Below are 21569 nucleotides of genomic sequence, written 5' to 3'. Positions count from 1 at the left end.
TAAGCAAAAATCCATGTAGCCTGTAAAAACTGCAGAAGGTTATGTGTTGCTAGTTATTATGACCTTAACAAAAATATTACCATGAGATCAGTAAATCTAATTGCATGCTCATCTCTCCTTAGAAGGCAAAACTTTCAATAGATTCTTCTATTGGCCTCAAGGCTTGGTGGTTCTTACAGGCCAAATAAAGAAAATATCTCTCTGCAATGTGGTGGAGATCAAAGTTTTGGAACACAGTGTAAAAGATTCCTCTTCCAGCATCTTCCGCTTCCTAGTCTGTTCATTATGGAAATATCTTTTCTTCTGAAGTAAGCACTTGTGCCCTGAGGTATAGGTTCTGTAAAACATTTCCGTCCTCCACTGTATTGAAGAATATTTAAACTGATGTGTAAATCAAGGTGATTTCTGAGCCACCCCCACTCTTTTTCAGATCATCCAGACATCACAGCTAGATTTTGTTGGTAATAGTATTCAAAGCTCTCTGCTTAAATTTCCTATTGGGCACGTTTACAGAAAAATGCAACATATTTCATTTTGAAAGGCTCAGCCTCAGAACCTTTCTCTATCTTTAAAAATCTGTTTCAAAGTGACCTTCCACTTCCAACAGGGCATTACTGTTTTCATTTCATTGAAAACAGGCAGTATTCTCTAATGGCTGAGAAGGATTTTTTTTTCAGATGGAAAGGAAGATAATGTTGCTGGGCTCTTTTTATTACTACTCTTCAGAACAGAATGTAGTTGTTTACTAGCTCCTGTTAGTGTGTATGTGTTCACCCAAACAGAGGTGAGCCCAGACTAAAATAGCACTAAGCAACATACTTGTTAATTCATTTAAATATTTATAGCATATCTTGCAAAAAATGAAGTCCCATAGTTGCAGTATTTATTTACTTTGAAAGCAGCCTCTACTTTTCCTGTAATGGATTCAAGTTGAAGAAAAAGAAATGCTACCTGAAGAGCTTTTCAGCAGTGGAATATGCTACTTTGGAGTGTGATGTAGTCTCTTTTCTTGGAGTTTTCTAAACCAAGGCTGGATGGAAATCTGTAGGGAGTATTTTATTTATTTCCCTGAAGTGCAGAATGTGGATGGACTGGATGGCCCATGTGTTTCCCCCCCAAATATATGATTGTATTGCCTTAATGACTTATAGTCTTCCCACAAATGCCCAACCACCTGGTTTAAAAAGTCCTGCCAGTGTTACATGTCTATGGCTTACAGTTGCCATATTCTATGGTTTTCTTGATATTTTTCAAAAGACGTTTGCCATTGCCTTCCTCTGAGCCTACGAAAGGGTGATTTGCTCAAAGTCACTTAATGGGTTTCCTAGCTGAGAAGAGTTTCAACCCCTCATCTTCTAGATTTCTAGTCCAGCATACAAACCACCACAGGAGGTTGTGGGTCCGGTTCAAGACTAGTGTCTCTGTATTAGAGACCACCGGAAATGTTTCCAGATATCAGGGGCTTCTTGTTTATAGTCCAGGTTATGAAAGGCTGGGCAGCGAAGCTCCAGTTTTTATATTCCCCGTTGAAGCATTTATCTCCAAATAAGAATGCATGGTTAGTTACAAAGTTAGATACAAGACAGCTGAGATGTGGGTAGTGATATAGACAATTCAGCAAAGGCGTCATCACAAAGACTTTGGTTTCTTTGATGTCAGAGCACAAAACTATGCTGGATAGATGAAAGCTACTGAAATGTGCAGTATAGCAGAAAGGCATTAATCTGTGTCTGTTCAGGACACTTGTCACAGATATGCAAATCTTTAGGCTAGGGATGCTTGGCAAAACAGTGCAAAATAAAAGATGTTCTGAATTTGGGGAAATGTTTTTCTGATATATGATGGACATAATAGGATCTTGTTTTGACCATGAAACAACTGAAGAACAATACTTTTTCTCACTTATAGTTCCATGCCAGATTATGATAATTTTGACTACTATTACTACTATTTCTTTCATTTCTCTTTTCATCCTGCTTCTCCTTCACAGGAAAGCTTGTTATTGTTGTTTTCCAACCTTAGCTTTTTGTCAGTGCTTATGATTTAGGCATGAGAGCCAGCAATTTTATACTATGACTCTGGAGACCAGCCATAGAAACCTACTGAATGACCTTGGGCAGCTCACATTTTCTCAACCTCAAAGGAAAGCAAAGACAAATCCCTGTGAACTAATCTTGCTAAGAAAACCCCATGATAGACTTGGCTTAGTGTTGTCCTATGTTGGAAATGCCTTAAATGTACACAGAACAACAAGAACAACAACAATAATACTTCAGGCATTAAAACAATAGTGGATAATGCAAAAGATTGGAAGCTTGGTTGTATCAATAACTTTCTGCTAATTCTCCATTACTTTCAAAAGCCTCCATTATGCCAATGTAAATATACTCTCTTAATCCACTTTGAAAGTCTGCTCAGGTCTGCCAGTGAAGTGCATGTGAGACAAAGGAATTGTTGGCTGTCTTTTGCCTGTGTTTAAGCTTTCTTTGGAAACAGTATTTCAAGTAAAGTCACTGAGACGTTTGTTCTTTAATCTTCACTTTTGTGGGTATCTGCAGCCTGAAAATGGATGAAAGTTGCAATATTACATGGCATGTGGAAGATGTTAGCATTGCACATGGACAAAGAAAAGAAATTAAATATAATGCCCATTAAGGACATTAAAATTAATCTGGATAAAATAGTTTGTTATTTTATTTATCATTGCATTATATCTTTCTTTCAGTGAGCTCAAACAAATGAATAGGTAAATAAATGATGTGGTGTGCATAGCTCTGGAAAGCCAACATATGATAAATGGAGTGTTGGACTATGGTTTCTTGAGGTTAGAGTTCATATCCCATTTGGCCATGGGAACTGACAGAGTAGCCTTAGGCATACCACGTTGTTTCATTTTCAGTGGAAGACAATTCTCCTGAACAAATCTTGCCAAGAAAAATTGTGATAGGTTCATTTTAGCATCAGCATCATTTTAGCATCAGCCTCCAATTGTGTCCATATGTATATCTGTCATATTGAACTACGATTGAGAAATAGTTAGCAGACTTAGTTGTCCAGCTAACCTCATGACAGAATGGGGATTTGTCCCTCTTCATATTAAGTAAGAAGTGCAGTTAAAGGATGTTCAGTTTCAAATGGTTTGTTGTTAATGTTGCATGTCATTTCCTACTTATGGCAACCCTGTGGTGAAGGTATCATGAGGCTTTCTTGGCAAGTTATGGTTAAGGGGCTTTGCCTTTGGCTCCCTCTGAGGCTGAGGGATTGTGACTTGCCTAAGGTCAAACAATGCATTTCCATGACTGAGTGGGAATATAAACCATGGTCTCCAGATTTGTTTTCCAGTTCCAAATGTCTACACCATTCTGCTCTCACATATGCTAGGGCTTTGTATATCCAGTCCTGCAACTATGTCCAGAGCTGCAACTATAGGTAATACTACAGCTCATAGTATTATATTGAAGACTACTTGGAGGTTGGCTTGGGTGCTGAAAATAATGTTTTAGCTCCTGTACTATAGGATCTGCACTGATTTTCCATTTTCATTTAAGAACAGGAGAACTAAATAGCTTGGTCTGCTTATGAATCAGAAAATAACTTTTCTATAATAGTCCTTTACCACTATTAAGACATACTTAAACTCTCCCTTATCATTGCTATCTGAATACTAGACTCAGTACAGAGAATTGCTATATGGAAGATGCAAAACTACCTTCATCAAGTCCAGGGTAGAGATATGCCAAGTGCAGTTCATGTGTGTGGGTATCTTAGAGTAATATGGCCGGATCAGGGCACAGGGTAATATTACCAAAGGAATGGCTGAAACGTTCTCCGGTTTTGTCAAAATTCAGAACAAATTGCCTCCACTGCTATTTCCTTGGCTCAACAGTCCTCATCCTCAGAGTCAGAGTATTGATTCATCTCTCTTAGTATATGCCACTGCCTCTAGCTGACAATGGGTCTCTTGTGATCTCAGTCAAAAGACATGTCCAGGGTCTGAGTCTAGATGATCTGCATGTTCAGCATATGCTCTGCTCCTTTGAGGAAATCAGAGCTCTATTTGACAGCTCATGCTTTTTATGTTGAAAGATCCATGTTCAGCCATCCAGCATCTCCAGGTAGAATTAAGAAAGCCTCCTGTCTGAAACTCTGGAGAGCCACTGCTCATCATTGTAGATATTAGAGAGTTAGATGGACCAGTGATCTCACTAGGAATGCACAGCAGGTTCCCTTGCTGCATGCTTCTTGCTGCTCAGTTGCTTTGCGGCTACGTGAAATTTCTTCCTTTTGAAGAGCCATTAAAATCCCAGCTACAATATTTTAGAAAGAGAAGTGTGGGAATGTTATGTTTGGGTTATATCCATTAACTGATTGCACTTTCTTTGATCTATTTGTCATTTCTGACTGTAATTTCTAAACATTACTTGGTCTGGTCTTTTCAGATCAGTTGAGTAAAAAAGGAGCAAAACCTTCATCTGGTAACTTCATCCCTTCCCTTGTCTACTTTATCTCTGAATCAAATTACATTATTAAGGGTAGAGAAACTTCTTATTTCATAGTATGTTATCTCTCTTTATTTTTATGCAATATATGATACAGCAAGATACATTTAGCACATGCATATAAATGCTCTTTCAGGTCTTTTAAGATAGCATATTATAGTACATGCTTTTTCCCCCTCACAATGAGAATGCTTTGTTTTGTGGTCATTAAGCAGATTTAGGTTACAGATCTAATTGCTGAGGCACGTATTTATTAGGAAGTGCATTGTAGGACGGAAATAAGGCCCCTGGTGGCACAGCGGGTTAAACCACTGAGCTGCTGAACTTGCTGAAGGTTGGTAGTTCAAATCCAGGGAGTGGAGTGAGCTCCTGCTGTTAGGACCAGTTTCTGCCAACCTAGCAGTTCAAAAACATGCAAATGTGAGTAGATCAATAGGTACTGCTTCTGTGGGAAAGTAATGGTTCTCCATGCAGTCATGCTGGCCACATGACCTTGGAGGTATCTATGGACAATGCTAGCTCTTCGGCTTAGAAATGAAGATGAGCACCACCACTCCACCTCCCCCCACCCCCCACTTCCAGAGTTAGACACGGCTAGACTTAACATCAGGGAAAGCTTTAACTTTTACCTTTAACATCTAGCTTAATACTGCAGTCTTTTCCTCAGGTTTATTTCTCCCTTTTATCTTGAGGGATGTTAACTATTCTTTCTTGTTTAGATACCTTTTCGTTGTAAATGAGGCTATGGACTTCATCAGTTTACTGTTGCCATAAACATTTACTTCACAGAATGGAGTATGTCAGAGGTCAAATTGACTTATTTTCCCAAATGGGTATCAATCTCTTATAGGGCAAGTAACAAAAAAAGTGTTTGGCATGTAAATTTGGTTGGTTTTGATGGTTATGTGCTTCTATGGTTGTGTTGTGATTATAAGGGCCAAATGTTGAAATAACTGTATTAGATATTTTTTGACAAGAGTTCATTAAAATTTTCATTGGGAACAAACTGCTGTTGTAACATTCTCCATCCTCAGAATCCAATTGTTCTATACTATAGACTTAACCCTGAAGGTGACATTTCTCTTTATCAATATGCAACTAGAGGTGAACTATGAAATCAATGGAATTAACAGATGTCTAGATTTATCAAGCTCCTATTGATTCAGTGGGACTACAATTATCAGCAGATTTTGACCTGTAATTATATCATTTGTTTGTATGCTAAAGGCAAGACGCTATTACTAAAGCTTTTAGCAGTTCCTCTGTGCAAGCAGTACATGTTCATTTTAGTCAAGAAGTGTATATACTTTAGTTAATAGCTAGTGAAATCCATAGTTTCTACAAGTTTTATCATTTTGTTTTTTTTTTAAATCAGTTATTACTTACCATTTAGAACATCCTGTTACAAACTTTTTTTGGAATGAAGTGCATTCCTTTCATCCGATGGCTTCTGGTTCTGTTAATAATGCATACCAGTTAGACATATTTCCTTTTGTTTACCCAAACTTTTATTTTAATCTTATATGCCACAGCTGCTAGTGGGTTATTCTGCCTTGATATTCTGAGTTATATGGCTGTGTGGAAGGGCCCTTATATAATCCAGTTCAAAAACATATACTTTGGGATCAGATCCTGGGATTTAGGGCAGTGTAGATCAAGCCTCAGAAAATTTGGAACAGGTTCCTTTGGCCTTTACCTATACTCTATTATTTTAGAAATGTGCATTTTAGAGAAGTTTTATCATATATGAATACCATAAAGCAGGGAAGGGAATAATGTGCCACTCCCAATCTTGTTCAACAACTACTTCCACCAGCCTTCAGTCATATGCCCAAAGGTGAAGAATGCTTCAAGCTGCAGTCCAGTGACATCTAGCAAGCCACATAATTCCCACTGTGGTTCCAAAGAAATTACAATGTCAAGCGCAATGGATGATGGAAAAGAAGATATGTTTTTCAGTTTTGCAAATGACCTCACATTAAGACAGATAGCTAATACACCAGAGGATAAGACTGGTATTAAAAAAACAAAAACAAAAAACCATTGACAATATGGAGAGCTGGCTAAAACTAACAAATCAAATTACAACAGGGTGAAAATATAATGTACTCCATCTAGGCAAGAAAAAATGGAATGCACAAATATAGACCACGTGGTTTAAAAACAGTACAACTGAGGAGGAGTAGACCATACAGTGATATTTTGACTTAAGAATTTAATTTGTTCCACGACCATGTTCCTAAGTCAAAATATTGTTATCTCAAAGCGAATTTGCCCCTCCAAATGCATTTAAATGCTATTGAATCTGTTCCGACCGCCCAAAAACCACCCCATGTTTTTTCTTATGCATTTTAAAATAAGAAAATGTACTTCATAAATAACAAATAATGTATAAAATGTTCAGAGATAGGCATTGCTTGGTTCCATCCAGCCAGTGTGGCAAGGAAGCACATTTGAGGCAACAAAATGTGTATTGGCCAGTGTAACAGCAAGGCAAAACAGCATCATTTTCTTCATACTATAATTCCAGCCTCCCCCTCTCCCTCCTGCTCTCTCCCCCCCTCTCTCTCTTCTTGAAGTGAAACATACAGTATTTGCTGTTTAGGCAGAGGCTCAGTGGACTGCAATCTCTGGAGTGGAACCTCCAGGTTGGACTCCTCCCAAACATTCAGGGGAAGCAATCACATGGAGCTGGAAGAGGAGCCTGAGCTGCTCGTGCTAGGTATCCAGTCCAGGTGTTGTTTCTCTCTGCCCTGTTGTTAGAAATGGTTTAAGGTGCGAAGAAACCTCTTTTGCACTGTTTGTAAGTCAAAGCAGCATTTGGATGTCAAAATGTCACTCTAGGTGAGTGAGGATTTGTAAGTTTAAACATATTTATGCTGGGGCATTCTTATGTAAAGGTTCTACGGTAATTTAAACATGAGTCAAAAGTAAGGTGCAACTGTCAAAAAAGTTAATGTGATTCTGTGCTGCATAAATAGAAATATAGGTTTCTAATCAAGGGAAGTACAGTGATACCGTGAATCCATTCTATGACTGAACTCTTACCTCAAATCACTCTTATCTCAAAGTAGATGTTTTTGTTTTTGTTTATGTAACATAAAATGTACAGCACATTCACACAGAACAATAAAAAAAGATCAAATTTAAAATGGTAGAAGTACAAAGTTGTGGCAAGGAAGCACAAAATGAAGAGGCAGTAGCATCATTTTCTTCATATTGTACTCAGTATGAGACGAGTGAGGCCTTCTTAAAGCCCAGATCACCCCTCACTTTATCCCATGGAAGCATTACCACCCGGCTTCCCATCATCATTTTGTGTGCAACACAGGAAGCCTCCCATGTTGCCGGCACGGCCTCCTAAGATGCTTGCAACTCACTTCAGGCACAGAGCCCTGCCGGAAGATCGATGGCATGTGATGGGATCCAGTGGGCTCCGTGCTTGAAGAGAGGTGCAAGCGTCATAGGACGAGCAATCTTGAGGTGATAAGACCTGTTTGACAGTGGAATAAATTGCCTTAGGAGATAACTTACCAATCTTCTTCTGAGGTCTTTGAATAGAGGTTGGATGGGCATCCCTCAAGAATGCTACACTAACTCGTAGCTACTTCCAAGCCAATTCAGATCATATTTTGGAGTACTGGAGTGAAAGAAAGGCTGGATATCCCACATTTCTCTTCTCCCATGCCTTGGTTTTTCCATCTCTGCCACTTATGTCTAGTATTTCTCTCCATAATGTAGGGAGATCCCTCCAATCCTTTGCCTGTTGACACTACAGCTACACAATGGGCAAGTTAATAGAATAGATGATGAGGTTTTATTTTAAGGGAAAATCTCTGCTGTTATTTAGATTACAATTGTAAAAGAGACATTCTAATGGAGTGATTTTTACATCCCACATTTGATTCAATTTTATTGTACGAAAGACAACCATACCACTCAAATTTCAAACCATACCTTTAGTTCCTAAGTTATCAAAGCAACAGACATTCCTTCAACCATCCAAAACAACTGGGCTCATAATACAATTTCTTTAGCATCATGCAGTGTTTTGAACTTTATTCCGGGTTTCTTTGCTTGCCAAACAAATCTGGAAATGTACTTCTGCCATCCCACAAAGGGTATTCCATTTCTTATAATATGGTTTGTTTGGAAGTAGAATAAAAGTCTTGGCAAAACATTTGCTTTTACTACTGCAATTCTCCTCAAAAGGGATAAATTTAACGTTTCCTTTTTTCTAAGTCTCTCTTAATTTCTTTCCAGGCTTTTTCATAATTATTTTGAAACAATCAACAATTGTTCCTCATAACTGTAACTCCCAGATATTTACTCTCATTTTATTTGGAAAGAGCAGTTAACTCATTTTATTAACTTTGCAATAATATTCAGAATGCTATCCAGTGAGTGGATTACAAAAATCCACAGGATACTTTCATTCACTTCAATGTATCACCAGTGAAAGCGAAATGTTAATAATGCTTAGTGTTTTCAACAGCTAGAAAATACCATACAACTTGTTTAAGATTTTGCTCGGCTTATCAGAATATCAATACATAAAATCTGCTCAACTCCACCATAAGACATTTTGTGGAATAAAGAATTTCTGAAATCCCCATTTTATGAGAGAGAACTATAATTAAATTTTAGAGCTTGCATATGATGTAAACCTAATACCCATACTGAGAAAGAGCTCTTCAGACTCACACATTGGAAAGCTTTAGCTTTCTTCATGAAAAAAATGTGACAGCAGAGAAACAACTAGAACATGTGTTTTCAAGGGCTTTCTTGGCCAATATCACTGGGTTGTTGTGAGTTTCCTTGGTTGTGTGGCCATAATCCAGAGGCATTCTCTCCTGAATGTTTCCCATATATATGGCAGGCATCCTCTGAGGTTGCCTGCCATAGATGTAGGCAAAACATCAGGAGAAAATGCTTCTGGAACATGGCCATACAGCGTGGAAAACTCACAGCAACCCAACTAGAACATGATTCTGGTGATCCTACCAAGTTTAAATGTCTTGTTTTGAGACCTATGGGACAGGCCAAACATCTTAAAGAGCTGGGCATGTTTAGCCTAAAAAAGAGAAGGCAGAGAGGAGACATGATGGCCATGTATAAAATCATAGGGAGGAGGGAGCAAGCTTGTTTTCTGCTGCCCTGGAGACTAGGACACGGAATAACGGCTTCAAACTACAAGAAAGGAGATTCCATCTGAACATTAGGAAGAACTTTCTGACTGTGGGAGCTGTTCAGCAGTGAAACTCTCTGCTTCAGAGTGTGGTGGAGGCTTTTAAACAGAGACTGGATGACCATCTGTCAGGGGGGTGTTTTGAATGTGATTTTCCTGCTTCTTAACAGTGTGTTGGACTGGATGGTCCATGAGGTCTCTTCCAACTCTATGGTTCTATGATCTTCTCCATTGCCAGCTACAGTGATTTTCTGAAGAGGGATCCATGAAAGCAAGACATTTGTAGTGAAGTGGCAGATGGAGGTGGCAAACAGGAAATCAGTAGTAGTAGTAGGGGACAGGAAAAGCAGTGGCTGAGGAGGTAATGTGTATGGTTGTCTCAGTTGGTTGCTTTTAGGACCTCATCACACAATGGAAATTCAACATCCTAGGACAATTCTGTCCCAGTTGACCCACAGAGCCCCACTCTACCCATCACACAATGTAACCTCACTTCTGTGGATCAGCTGGGGCAGAACCGTCATAAGGTGCTCTGTTGCCAACATGGGAGCCTCCCTATGTTCCTTTGAAACAACGGGGCTATGGCGGGGAGAAGCAATGTGGTGATGCTTCCCCATGTGTGATGTGGAAACATCAGCTGATGCAAGGCAGGGCACAGGGCACCAGGATTGCCCCACTGCACCCTGATTTGCGACGGAGACTAGCGAAGCATAACACTGGACCTCATCAATGTGATGAGTTCCTAAGTAGCTTCAGACAGTCAGACATCATCCATCAACACTTAAGTTTTTCATTTATGAATGTGTTTCCCATCTTATAAGAATGATTTATTTTTGAGGGCACAGACATAAAGCTATGTCCACTTTCCATGCCAAAATACAGTGAAATAAAGTTTCAAAGTATCTGGAAGACAACCAGTTTATGGAAGCTATCAATTTCATGGATTTATGTTTTCTGCTGGGTCCCTCCCTATTTTCGTATTTTATTCCTATATATGCTGACCTTACAATGACTTCATTCATATTTGGCCAATCTCTCTCCCACCCACTTCTCTTCCTCCTCTTTTCTCAAGTGTTCTCCTTTCCCAGAAAAATTGCATTTATAATTACCATTCCTTCACAATTATTATATAGCCATTGAAACTCTTTATGCTCAGGAAAATTATATACTTTGTAGCTACACTCTTAATCCTAGTACAGGTGGTTCCATTGACTGTTGAGTGACAGAACTGTTGATGTGTGAAATCAGGTAAAAAGACAACGTTTTAAAAGAACATCCTGAACTATATCAGTTTGTAAAACAAAAAAGCATCCAGGGAGCAATCCAGTTTCTGGTTTAGCAACACAACTAACACTGAAGGCTTTCACATGTCACTGTTCCAGTTTGTCTCTGTCATGTTTAAAGTTCAATATTCAAAGGCAACCTGGTAATATAGCCATAGACAAGTTGGTTCTGTTCATACACCCTTTTACAAAATCTTCATCCTTAAACAAGTTTCCATGTTCTTATACTAAGCAAGCAAGATATTATGTGTACCATCATAACATGAAACATATACTAAAGTACTTCATTGGAGTTGCAGTCATTCTGCAATCAATTATTTTAACGAAAACGTTTGTACATTTGAGAGTTCACCCCCTGATGGACATGAAGGAATTAATTAAAGTATCTTTGCTTGCAACACGCAAAAATGGCTTGCTTATTTTCATAAGTAGATCTATAATTGGGTTTCTGCAACCATTCTGATTCACATATGGTACTTAGGAGTCAATTAAATTGCCCTAACAAACAATCACTAGCGAATTGCTTAATTTATTTTAGCAAGTCATGTTGTTCTCTTCAAAAGTTTGTCATATACATAAGTCAGCAAGTAGGAGAAAAACTACTGTCTTTATAGTAAGTGCTGGAAATATTTAGAAGATTAAGCAAAAAAAAAAAAAGACTTTGGAATATTGTCCCAATATTTACCTATTTATATTATGATGTGATCGAGTAGTGTGAATAACAGGCAATTAATTTGTTATGAAGTGCATAAACTCATGAGCAACTCTGAAAAATGCCAGTGATGCAATTGGTTTCATATCCTAACATGCCAAATTTCTGAATAACATGCATACTAGATATGGGTTAAAAATCCCTTATTCAAAATATTTGGGACTGGATATATCTCATATTTTAGATTTTTTTTTTCAGAATTGGGAATACCTGTATTTACATGAATGTACATAATGAGATATTTTGGAGATTGAACCAAAGGCTAATTGCTAAATTCATTTATTTTCATATACATATTATTATTGTTATCATTATCATTATCATTATTTATACATACATACACACATACACACACACTACAGAGCACTTGTATTCATTAAGGGCTTTTCCTCACCCGCTTTTGTAGAAGCTTGTAGTCTGGCTCTTGCAATTCGAACCTTCGAACTGCATTCAATGGTCAACAAAGATGGGTCCATTGAAGTAAGAAAGTACTTGAAATTAAAAAAGAAATGTAATTCAATGGGGCTCAGAAATGTAAACAATGAAAGCAAATACAAACTTTAACAAAATACACAGGTTCAATGACAAAACCCATCTAAATGAGCAGAATTCAAAATGATGTCTAAATCAGCCTTAAGAGACTGATAAAATCAATAAGCATAAGAGCAGAATGATTGCTTCTTCTCAATCAGATACCAAGCCATTGGTATCTGCAGACACGGGTTTTGCACAATTCTAGTGTGCATTAATACTTGGCTTGGAGGAATTGAGAAGAACACAGAAAAACTGACTGAAATGTAGTTTGCAGAAATAAATAGCGACTTATGGTACAGAGGTTGAGAAGAAGCATTTTGATACATTTAATGACATCTAGAAGCAAGTGTTTGTTTATTCTATGGCATACCAGATAGTGCTGCATATAAAAAATGTACAAAGACCTCACAACCTCTAAGGATGCTTGCCATAGATGCAGGCGAAACATCAGGAAAGAATGCCTCTAGAACATGGCCATATAGTCCAAAAAAACCTACGCAACCCAGTGATTCCGGCCATCAAAGCCTTTGACAATACAATGTACAATGTCATTTTCTCTTCTACATATGTGCTGTACTTAATGACAACATTGAAGCAAAAGTTTGATGAGCAATATAGTGTGGATGACTATTGTTATCTCTTCCTTGCTTTAGATTCAGAGAGGATATTCTCCATCACTGACAAGAGTAACTTTTAGCTACTGAGCAAGCTTTCACTTCAGAGGCATGTTAAGAGTTCAGCAAATTACAAATGACCTATAAATCATTTAAGAATCATTATGAATACACTGATTCAATATGCTGCTTAAGAAATTTCTAGGTCTGCATATGCTCATTAAAGTACTCTCTCGTAATAGGGAAGAAGTCTCCAGTATGCTGCTGATGATATTTTTCTTCACTGCCAAGCTTTGATCCTAATACTGTCATATCACATCTTATTCTACTAATTTTTTAAAAAATGCACTAAATATTATTTCATTTCCTCTTCATTTTGCAGTTTAACCTAGCAGTATAGGCAATGAAAACAACACAGATAGTCACTAAAGTGTGGATTAATCAGTAATCCTTTTAATGATGCAGCCAGCTTGTTGAAGATGAATGGAATCACCATCCAATTATTGCATCATTCTTCAGCTTTATAGGACAAAATATCAGACTTATATGAAACAGCAGAGCTTAGCTAGAACATGGAAGCTGAATTGAAATGCATGCAAAGGAACCATCCATTAATTAAGGACAGCATCCTCTAGGGAATCTAGAGGATGCGATTGGTGGGGACGAGAGACAGTTCCCGGCTATGGAACTCCCTTCCTGGTGAGATCAGGTCGCCCCCCTCCCTCCTGTCCTTTAGAAGGATTGTAAAAACTTGGCTATGGGACCAAGCTTTCGGGACAGGGCAATAAAGTGACAATAGTAAAGATGACCAGGCCAATAAGATTTGACGTGGATGACTAGGACGGTTTTAAATGGTCTATTTTAATATTTTGATAAAAAAAATTTAAATATTTATGTATTGTATGTGAATTTGTGTCCCGGCATTGAGTGTTTGCCGTGTATATGCTGTGGTCCGTCCTGAGTTCCCTTCAGGGTGAGAAGGGTGTAATATAAATATTTTAAATAAATAAATAAATATCTCCCCTTTGAGGTCTAGGACCTTCTCACACGTGTCACCGGAATCGCTGACTACCGCCATGGATCACAATGATCATGGTGGTGTCTACCTAGGGGTGTGGAGACCTGTCATCCCATGTCCTACACTGTCTGAGCTTTCCCCCTACCTCATCATATGGGGGAAGTGTCAAACAGCTGACACAAACAGTAGATTTCTATTGAAAGACGGGATGCATCCTGTCTTCTGCTCCTGGCTATTATTCGGTGGCGGCAAGGGTTTTGGGACAGTTTTGCTATGGAGTCACCCTGGCAGTTCTTATCCAGCATGTGATGGGAGTGGCAGATTCCGTGGTTTTAATAATCTATATACATATTTTAATAAACAAAAATCATCTCTCTCTCTTCTGGTATCATCGTTGTATTGTTTTGTATTGGTTTTATTGTAAGCTGTTTTGAGTCTGTTTTTGGAAGAGAAAAAGTGGAGCACGTATAATAATAATCATCATCATAATCAACAACATCATTCTCATCATCTTATTGCATTTAAGATTTCCATTAGGATGTGATGCAGTCATTGTCCTCCAGACTTATTCTGTGCCTCTGCAGCTCTTTACAAATGCTTTCTTATTTTTTCTTTACTTTGTACAGTTGTGGCATGTGTCTTGGAAAGTAACCATTCAGTTGACATGAGTGAATGCTTGAAGTGGGCAGAGCCCATGCCTCCCCTTGTCCAGGACTGCTTGGTGCCTTGCAAAGATGACTGCACATTCACCCCTTGGTCTAAATTTACAGCATGTACTTCAGATTGTGAATCAACACGAACCAGAAGACGAACCCTTACAGGTAGTATCAATATTTTATATTTGATGCTTTGTCCTTTAGTTTAAAAATGACTTTGGAATAGACTTTGCAAATTTGTCACATGCATTTAGCGTTTAGTTGTTAAATGGCTCTTTACTTTGTGTTAAAGTAGTACAATTTTGGGCCCAACCTAGAATGACTGAAACATGTGTTCAACTTCTACATCAATGCAGCAAGCTGTTAAAAGCACAATCTGGAATTGCAATTTTTGGACTACATTTCCCAGAATTGCTTGGCTTGCATGCCCAGTAGCTCACCAAACCTTAAAGTGCAATATATTTTCATTCAAGTGTTAGGGTTAGAGTGTATCTACACAGTTTAACATCACACTAACCACCATGGCTCAATACTATGGCATCATGGAAGTTGCAGTTTTTCATGGTCTTTAGTCTTCACTTCCAAAGAGTGCTGGTGCTTCTCCAAATTACAGATCCCAGGATTCCACAGCATTGAGCCATGGCAATTAAAGTGGTTTTAAATTGAAAAAGAGAAATGAAGATGGAAACTTAATAAAAGAAGGGAAAGATTAAGAGAACAGAAAGAAAATAAAGAGTTTTATTTTTCTCAGAACGAGATCGAACAGAAGATTCTCAGAAGACATCAGGAGGTCAAGATACTCCTATTTTATTTTATTATTCTATTTTTTGTTCTCTTTTTCTTTTTTTCTTCTTTTTCTATTCATTCACTACTTTTACCTATATGCATATTTTAAGAAAAAAAAAAGCATTGAGCCATGGCAATTAAAGTGGTTTTAAATTGAATTAAGGGTCCATCCAGACAGACGTTTAAACCAAGACCTGATTTGGTTTTACCAGAGGCATTCAAATGATGCCTCCAGTAAAACCAAATTAATTAGGTACACCATTAGATCTGGGCCTTCCTGAAAGGCCTGAGTCTAATGGGAAATTGGGCCTCCTGGCGCCCAAAGGTGTGGGATGACACCCACCTCCTCCCCAACAGCCCCCCTTAAAATTAAAAAAGACTTACCAGGCCACGGGTAAATGATTTTACTCCTCCCCCCTCCCAATTCCTTCTGGCACGTCATTTCTATTGTAGCCCATTAAGTTTTTTTTAAAAAAAATTAAGGGTTCTTTTGGGGAACTTCAATGTGGCTGGGTGCCATCCCAGTAGTTACCGGGATGGCATCTAGACACCTCCCTGGGAAAGCCCACTTGGCACACATTTCTTCTCTGTCTAGAAGCACCCTAAGTCTACACTGTAGATGCACCCATAGTTGTTAATAGCAGATCACTGAAAGAGGGGGCATAAAGCTTTGGATAGCTGACTGTTGTCTGAGGTTGGTCTCAGATGTCTAAGGATGCCAGTATAAGGTAGTGGCAGCAAGGGGCATCTGGTTTCTCATGTCAGAGGGACTGCATTTTACCTTACCATTTAAAGGGCAGTTTCCAAGTAGGCAGCACTGGAGGAGATGGGGAGGAACAGTATGAGAACATGAGCTGAAAGCTTTTTTATTCAGTGCTAATGGAAAGGCAGAAGATGCCTTGTTGTTATAATAATGGATGTGATAATGTGGATAACATTAACAACCTCATCAAATGGGCTAAATTGTCATGGCTCCCATCCCATGATGTACATCTACTTCCTTGGTTCTCCAAGGCAAAAGGGAAGAGGAACTGGTGTATGCTGCCACTGTGACATCATAGGAGGCTACCTGTGTTGCATTAGGATCAATGGGGAGAAGCCGGGCAGTGGATGCTTCCTCCCATGGACTAGGGTAAGGGGGAAGCCAGGCGATGTGGAGTGTGGGGTGATGGATTTCCCACGCCTCATTCCGGGACATCCTGTTCAAGGGATTTGATTGATCGTTATCAAGAAAAGGTGGCTCCGGGTTTTTGTTCCCCCATTTTTAGTCCTTTTCCAACCAGCTTTGTATCTATTTTGATTAACCATAGGCAGTCACTGATTTCTTTCCATGCAGACTCAGTATGTCAGTTAGCAAAATTCCCTCACTTCTTAGCATAAGTTTTTTGCTCCTGAATTCTTATTCTGATGTCAAACTAGATGGATTATCTTGAATATGAGACATACTTGGCAGCGTACTAAAACATATCTGCCTCTCACAGAGACAAGTCCAGAGACCACTTAGAAGAGCTCCATCAGACAGCACTTCACAGATGGCTTGTCAAAGAAGAACAACACTGCTGTGTTGCCATGATGAACTTTCTATGTTGACAGTTAGCGTAGCATAAAACTATTACATCTGCAATGTACTCTCATCGAGGAGAACTGGTGTATTAGAGTGGGTTATGAGACTGATCTAGGGAAGAACAGAACTGTTAATTATGACTGAGCTGTGAAATATGAAGCTTCCCAGTTTAATTCCCATCTCAGTTATGCATTTACCAAATGGCGTTAAGCCTTTTTCAGCCTCAGCATCCCACCTTTGATAGCACTGACCAACACACTGATTCCAAAAAATGGCACCAGTTTTTCCCTGTCAACTTTAGTTATTGAGATAACAAGAACATATGCCAACTCTTCACTCTGCTCATCCATAAAAAATCAGTATATTTTAATGTAGTGTTTAAAGTAATTCCTTTTAAGCATGTAGGAAACATACTACATTTTAAAGGAGTGTATTATGTGAAAATCTACTTCTTTCATACCAAAAGAACAGATTTATAATACAAACTTTCCAGTCATTCTTCACACCATATCTAAAAAACTAGAGCTGATACGGTCTATCGACGCAATTTTATGAATCAACACCCTGAATCACCCCAGGAAAAGGCCTAAAAACTAAGACACGAATATTTGTTGTTGTTGTTGGACTATGTAAATTGTCATTGTTGTTGTCGTTGTTGTTGTTATTTCTAAAGAAAAAGAAGTATATTTTGTATTCCTCATTTCATCTGCTTTTTAAGTAATTTGATAGTTTATACAAATGGCTGATAATATATCCATCCAATCTGCAATAGTGAGTTATATGAGTCTCACAACTTCAACTGTTTTGGGTCTATGGAACACTGAGATTTGTAGTTTGGTAAGGTATTTCGTAGTCTATTCTGCTGGCCTAGAATTCACATAATATCCTGTCTTTATGTTTAATTCAATTACATCGCCTGATTTTTACCTCAAAACAGAATATCTACCCTACTGTAAAATTGGCCATTTAATAATTGCTTATGGCAGGAACAGAGCTATAGGAATTGGTAAACAATGACTTTCATCCAGTTGTTCTTTGCAAGTTCTGTAGATGGATTGAATCCTTGAAACCTACATAAGTGTTAACTTACCACTTTTCCATTAATACAATGGTGCTATGCTAATTTAGGCTTGCAATTATATCAATAGAATTCAGAACAAATGAGAATTTTTCTTGGTCTTTGAGCACAGACAGCATCATTATATTATTCAGCTCCTTTACAAAGAGAGAATCAACATGAAAAACTATAATCATAATTTCTAAGCAAGAGTAGCTCTTATTATTTAATGCACGGTGCTCATGAATAAAGCAGTTTGAGTCTCTTGTGAGCCAGCAATGCAGTGATGTTATTGAAAAGCTGCATGATACTTTTCCTGCAACAACAGAGTAACCTTTAATTGGTTTAATGCTATTCTAATCCTAACAAGATGAAAAAGGGAACAAAAATGTTACAGCTCCTATGAATTCCTAATATTCTGTTCTGGAACCTGTTCATGCTGGGAATATTTACTAAAACTGTCATGTTTCATTTTTGTACTTTGTTGTTCAAGACTTTGATGTATCACCTTGGCTAATGGAATGCCCAAATAAATAAAGCATCCTGCTTTTAAGTGGAAATAGAAAAAAATGTAATGGTATGAGTGCAAAATGTGACTTCATAATATTTCTTGTATAATTTATGCTTGTTCTCTTGGTTTTGATTTGTAGTACACACAATAATAGCCTTAAGATTAGAAATAGTTATGGAATAGGAAAAATATTCAAAAGTTCAGTTCAGGGTCAAACAAAACAGACAATACTTTCTCCCAACACTTTTTAGAGAGGGAGCAAAAGAAGAAAGATGCTCACTCACCTTCATTTAAAATCTCTTGCCCTAATTGCTTTATCTCCATTTGTAACAGAGACTGGAAAATTTCCCTTTTTGGATTATAATCCCCAGGAGTGACTCACTTACCATGATGTGAGGATTCAGTGAATTGTAGACAAAAAAATCCTAAGTACTTTGAAAGTGGGATGTGGAAAGATGGGAAATTATTTGAGTAGGAAACAGTTGGAGGGAAGAGATCCAGCTCTTTGTCACTGATCCCTTTACCATCATCACCAACGTCTAAAGATGAATATTTTTGCTTACTTTGGCATGCAGCATCTAATCTGGCCATCTTCCATGGAGTGAAAAGCCTGCTCTCTCTTATTTTGCCAAGCCTGCTTCATAGAATTGACAAGCTTGATATGCCTCTTGGAATAAGGCAGGGAATAAAAACAAGATATGTGAAATAAGGGCTATGTCCTTTCCTAAAATAAGAAGTCATGATCCTCTAAATATGTTGCACTTTTATACCTTGATGGATGAAGAAAGGACCAATGTGGGCCAAGTTCTATCTACTGGCCATACCAGAAAATGTCGGAGCCTTGCAGAAGATGAGTGGAGCCCCTTATTCATATGCAAGGACAATATTTTGAGATGCTTTATTAGTATGCCCATTCCCTAAAGTGAAAATGATTTCATGTGCCCTTTACCAGCCTTGAAGAAAAAGACTGTGAAACATTTTCTAGTGTGTGTCATTTTGTTTTCTTCCTTATTTTCTTTTCCTCACAATTGAGATTCCAGAGAGTTTACAAAAATTAAATAAAAATACCGATCGGACTATGTGGAGGCCCACAAAGCAAGAGAATCTGGCATGTTTTTTGTCCTCATTTTGGGAGGCATTGTTTTGGATGGTCTATCATTTCAGAGGCATCTATATCCCAAGCAAAGGATTGGATTAATCCCCATCAGATTGTGTTCCTAGCTCTGCTTCTGTTTTCTATGTGGTCTGACGCAGACAATAATTAAATTGAAACAACATGCTCCTATCATATTTATATGGGAAATTGCTGTACAAACACTGCCAGCTCCCACAGATTTGCAGCAGTAACTTGGCAACTTCCCATGTCTTTATTCAGATATTATCTTTAATTTACATTTCATTGGAGTGATGTAGGAGCCAGCACAAAAGAAGAAGTTATCATGCTATTATCATGCTATTATTTCGTCTTTCATTTAGAATATCTTACAATCTGGTCAGTTAGAAGAGAATATCCTTTCTTTAACTCCTCAAAAAAAGCAGTGACATTTATTGATACTTCCCACCACCTTTGTGTGGTCTGATCTGTACAGCAAGACTTGTGACGGCGCGTGTGGCGCCACATATATGTAGAACTGTTAGTTGCAGGATTTAAACTGTCATTTTATTCCTGTCTACCTTGTATATGTATAGTTAAATTTCTTTGGTTATTATAGCTGTCAATTTATTGTTGTTGTGCAACAATTGGCTTGTTTCCCCAGTTCATTTGTTTAGGCTCCGCCCCTTCCAAGGGAGAAAGGAAAGGTATCTCCCCTTTTTTACCTCAGAAATAGACTCATTGGATGGACATGTGCAAAGCTTGGCCCAAAGCCCCTGGTCAAGGCATTTTTTACCACCAACTCTTAGGTTTTTACCCCTGAGTCTTATACTTTATGTTCAACCCCCCTGAACGACATTGTGAAGATCTCAGGCGCCTTCATTCCGGTTTTTTGGCACCATAGGAAGGTCTTGTCCTTCAACATAGGCCACTGAACTGGGGTTGTGGTTTGCTCCGCATTCACAACCATAGAGAGAGGGGGAACAGGAAAAGCTTCTCAGCTTATAACTCCTAGGACCCTGGACTTTAACGTTTGTAAAGTGTTTTTCCCTGTTGAAACATCAAGTTTGTGCCTAAGAAAGTGAACTCATTGTCAACAATAAACACCATTTCGAGTTACCTGTTGTGTTCTGGTCCTTGGGAGTTCCGGTTTCCCTAAAGGAGGGCAAGAAGCAATCCCCTGGGGAAAGATGTCATGTCCATACCTCTTTCTCTAAGACCTAAAGCCCCCAGGCTAAAATAGGACGGCACAAGACTTCTTTCTCTTCATCATCTTCTAAATACCATATTTCCAACAAAGGTGCTCAGGAGAATCCCCCACTCCATGGGTTTAGATTTGGGGGAGAGGTTTGTGCAATTCGGTCAAAAGGCATGCAATTGCAGGGGCCATTTTCACATAACCTCTCATTCCATTTACTGAGAAGTTACTCAAATCAAGAAAAGTGCTGCCATTTTCATTCGACAAAGATTTGGCCCATTGGCTACCATGGGAAACTTTAAATGCTTAATTCTCAGTCTTTTTAAGACCTATCTGTATGAAACCTACCTCAGTTTTAGACCACATTTACAACTGCAGGCCTACCAAGTTTCAGAACAATTCAGTAATTACTGATTTTTTAAAGAATTATTTTAAGTTTTTACCATAACATTTTTTAAAATAGGACAAACTGCAGGAGAGAGTACTGGGAATTATAGTCGCTGGTTGTGTCCATTCTCAGCCAATCAGGACATGGACACAACCAGGCTGTTGTGGTTCAACAGCAACAGCATGATGGGAATGAGAGTGCAGATGAGGGGAATGAGAGTGCAGATGTTGGCTTTCAGTTTTCTCAGTCACAGCCTGTAGCTAGAGACATGCCGCTGTTCTCACAAGAACGGAATGCAGCTGATAAGGCAGTTGGTGGGAATCAGGGTCAAGCTGCCCAGGTGTTGAGACGGAGTTCACGGATTGCGGCCAAGTGTTGAGATCATCCGTTGGTGGGAAAACTGCTCGTTAGCTGCTTGTTTGATGTTCTATGTTTTGATGTTTAACGTATAAGTACTCTGCCTTGGAG

General features: G+C 38.5%; 1 protein-coding gene across 2 annotated transcripts in view; it reads left to right on the top strand.

Annotated features, from left to right (window-relative positions):
- The window catches only part of THSD7B (thrombospondin type 1 domain containing 7B), a 565817-nt gene that overhangs the window by 382266 nt on the left and 161982 nt on the right, over window positions 1-21569 (top strand). For both annotated transcript variants that reach the window (XM_060776084.2, XM_060776085.2), the window contains one exon: window positions 14475-14669. In XM_060776084.2, the coding sequence (XP_060632067.2) occupies window positions 14475-14669 (195 nt within the window). The remainder of the gene's footprint in view (window positions 1-14474; window positions 14670-21569) is intronic.

This window comes from Anolis sagrei, chromosome 1, assembly GCF_037176765.1.
Source record: "Anolis sagrei isolate rAnoSag1 chromosome 1, rAnoSag1.mat, whole genome shotgun sequence".
NCBI classification, from domain to species: Eukaryota; Metazoa; Chordata; class Lepidosauria; order Squamata; family Dactyloidae; genus Anolis; species Anolis sagrei.
Note: the sequence above shows the minus strand (reverse complement) of the source record. Positions and strands in the feature narration are given on the sequence as shown.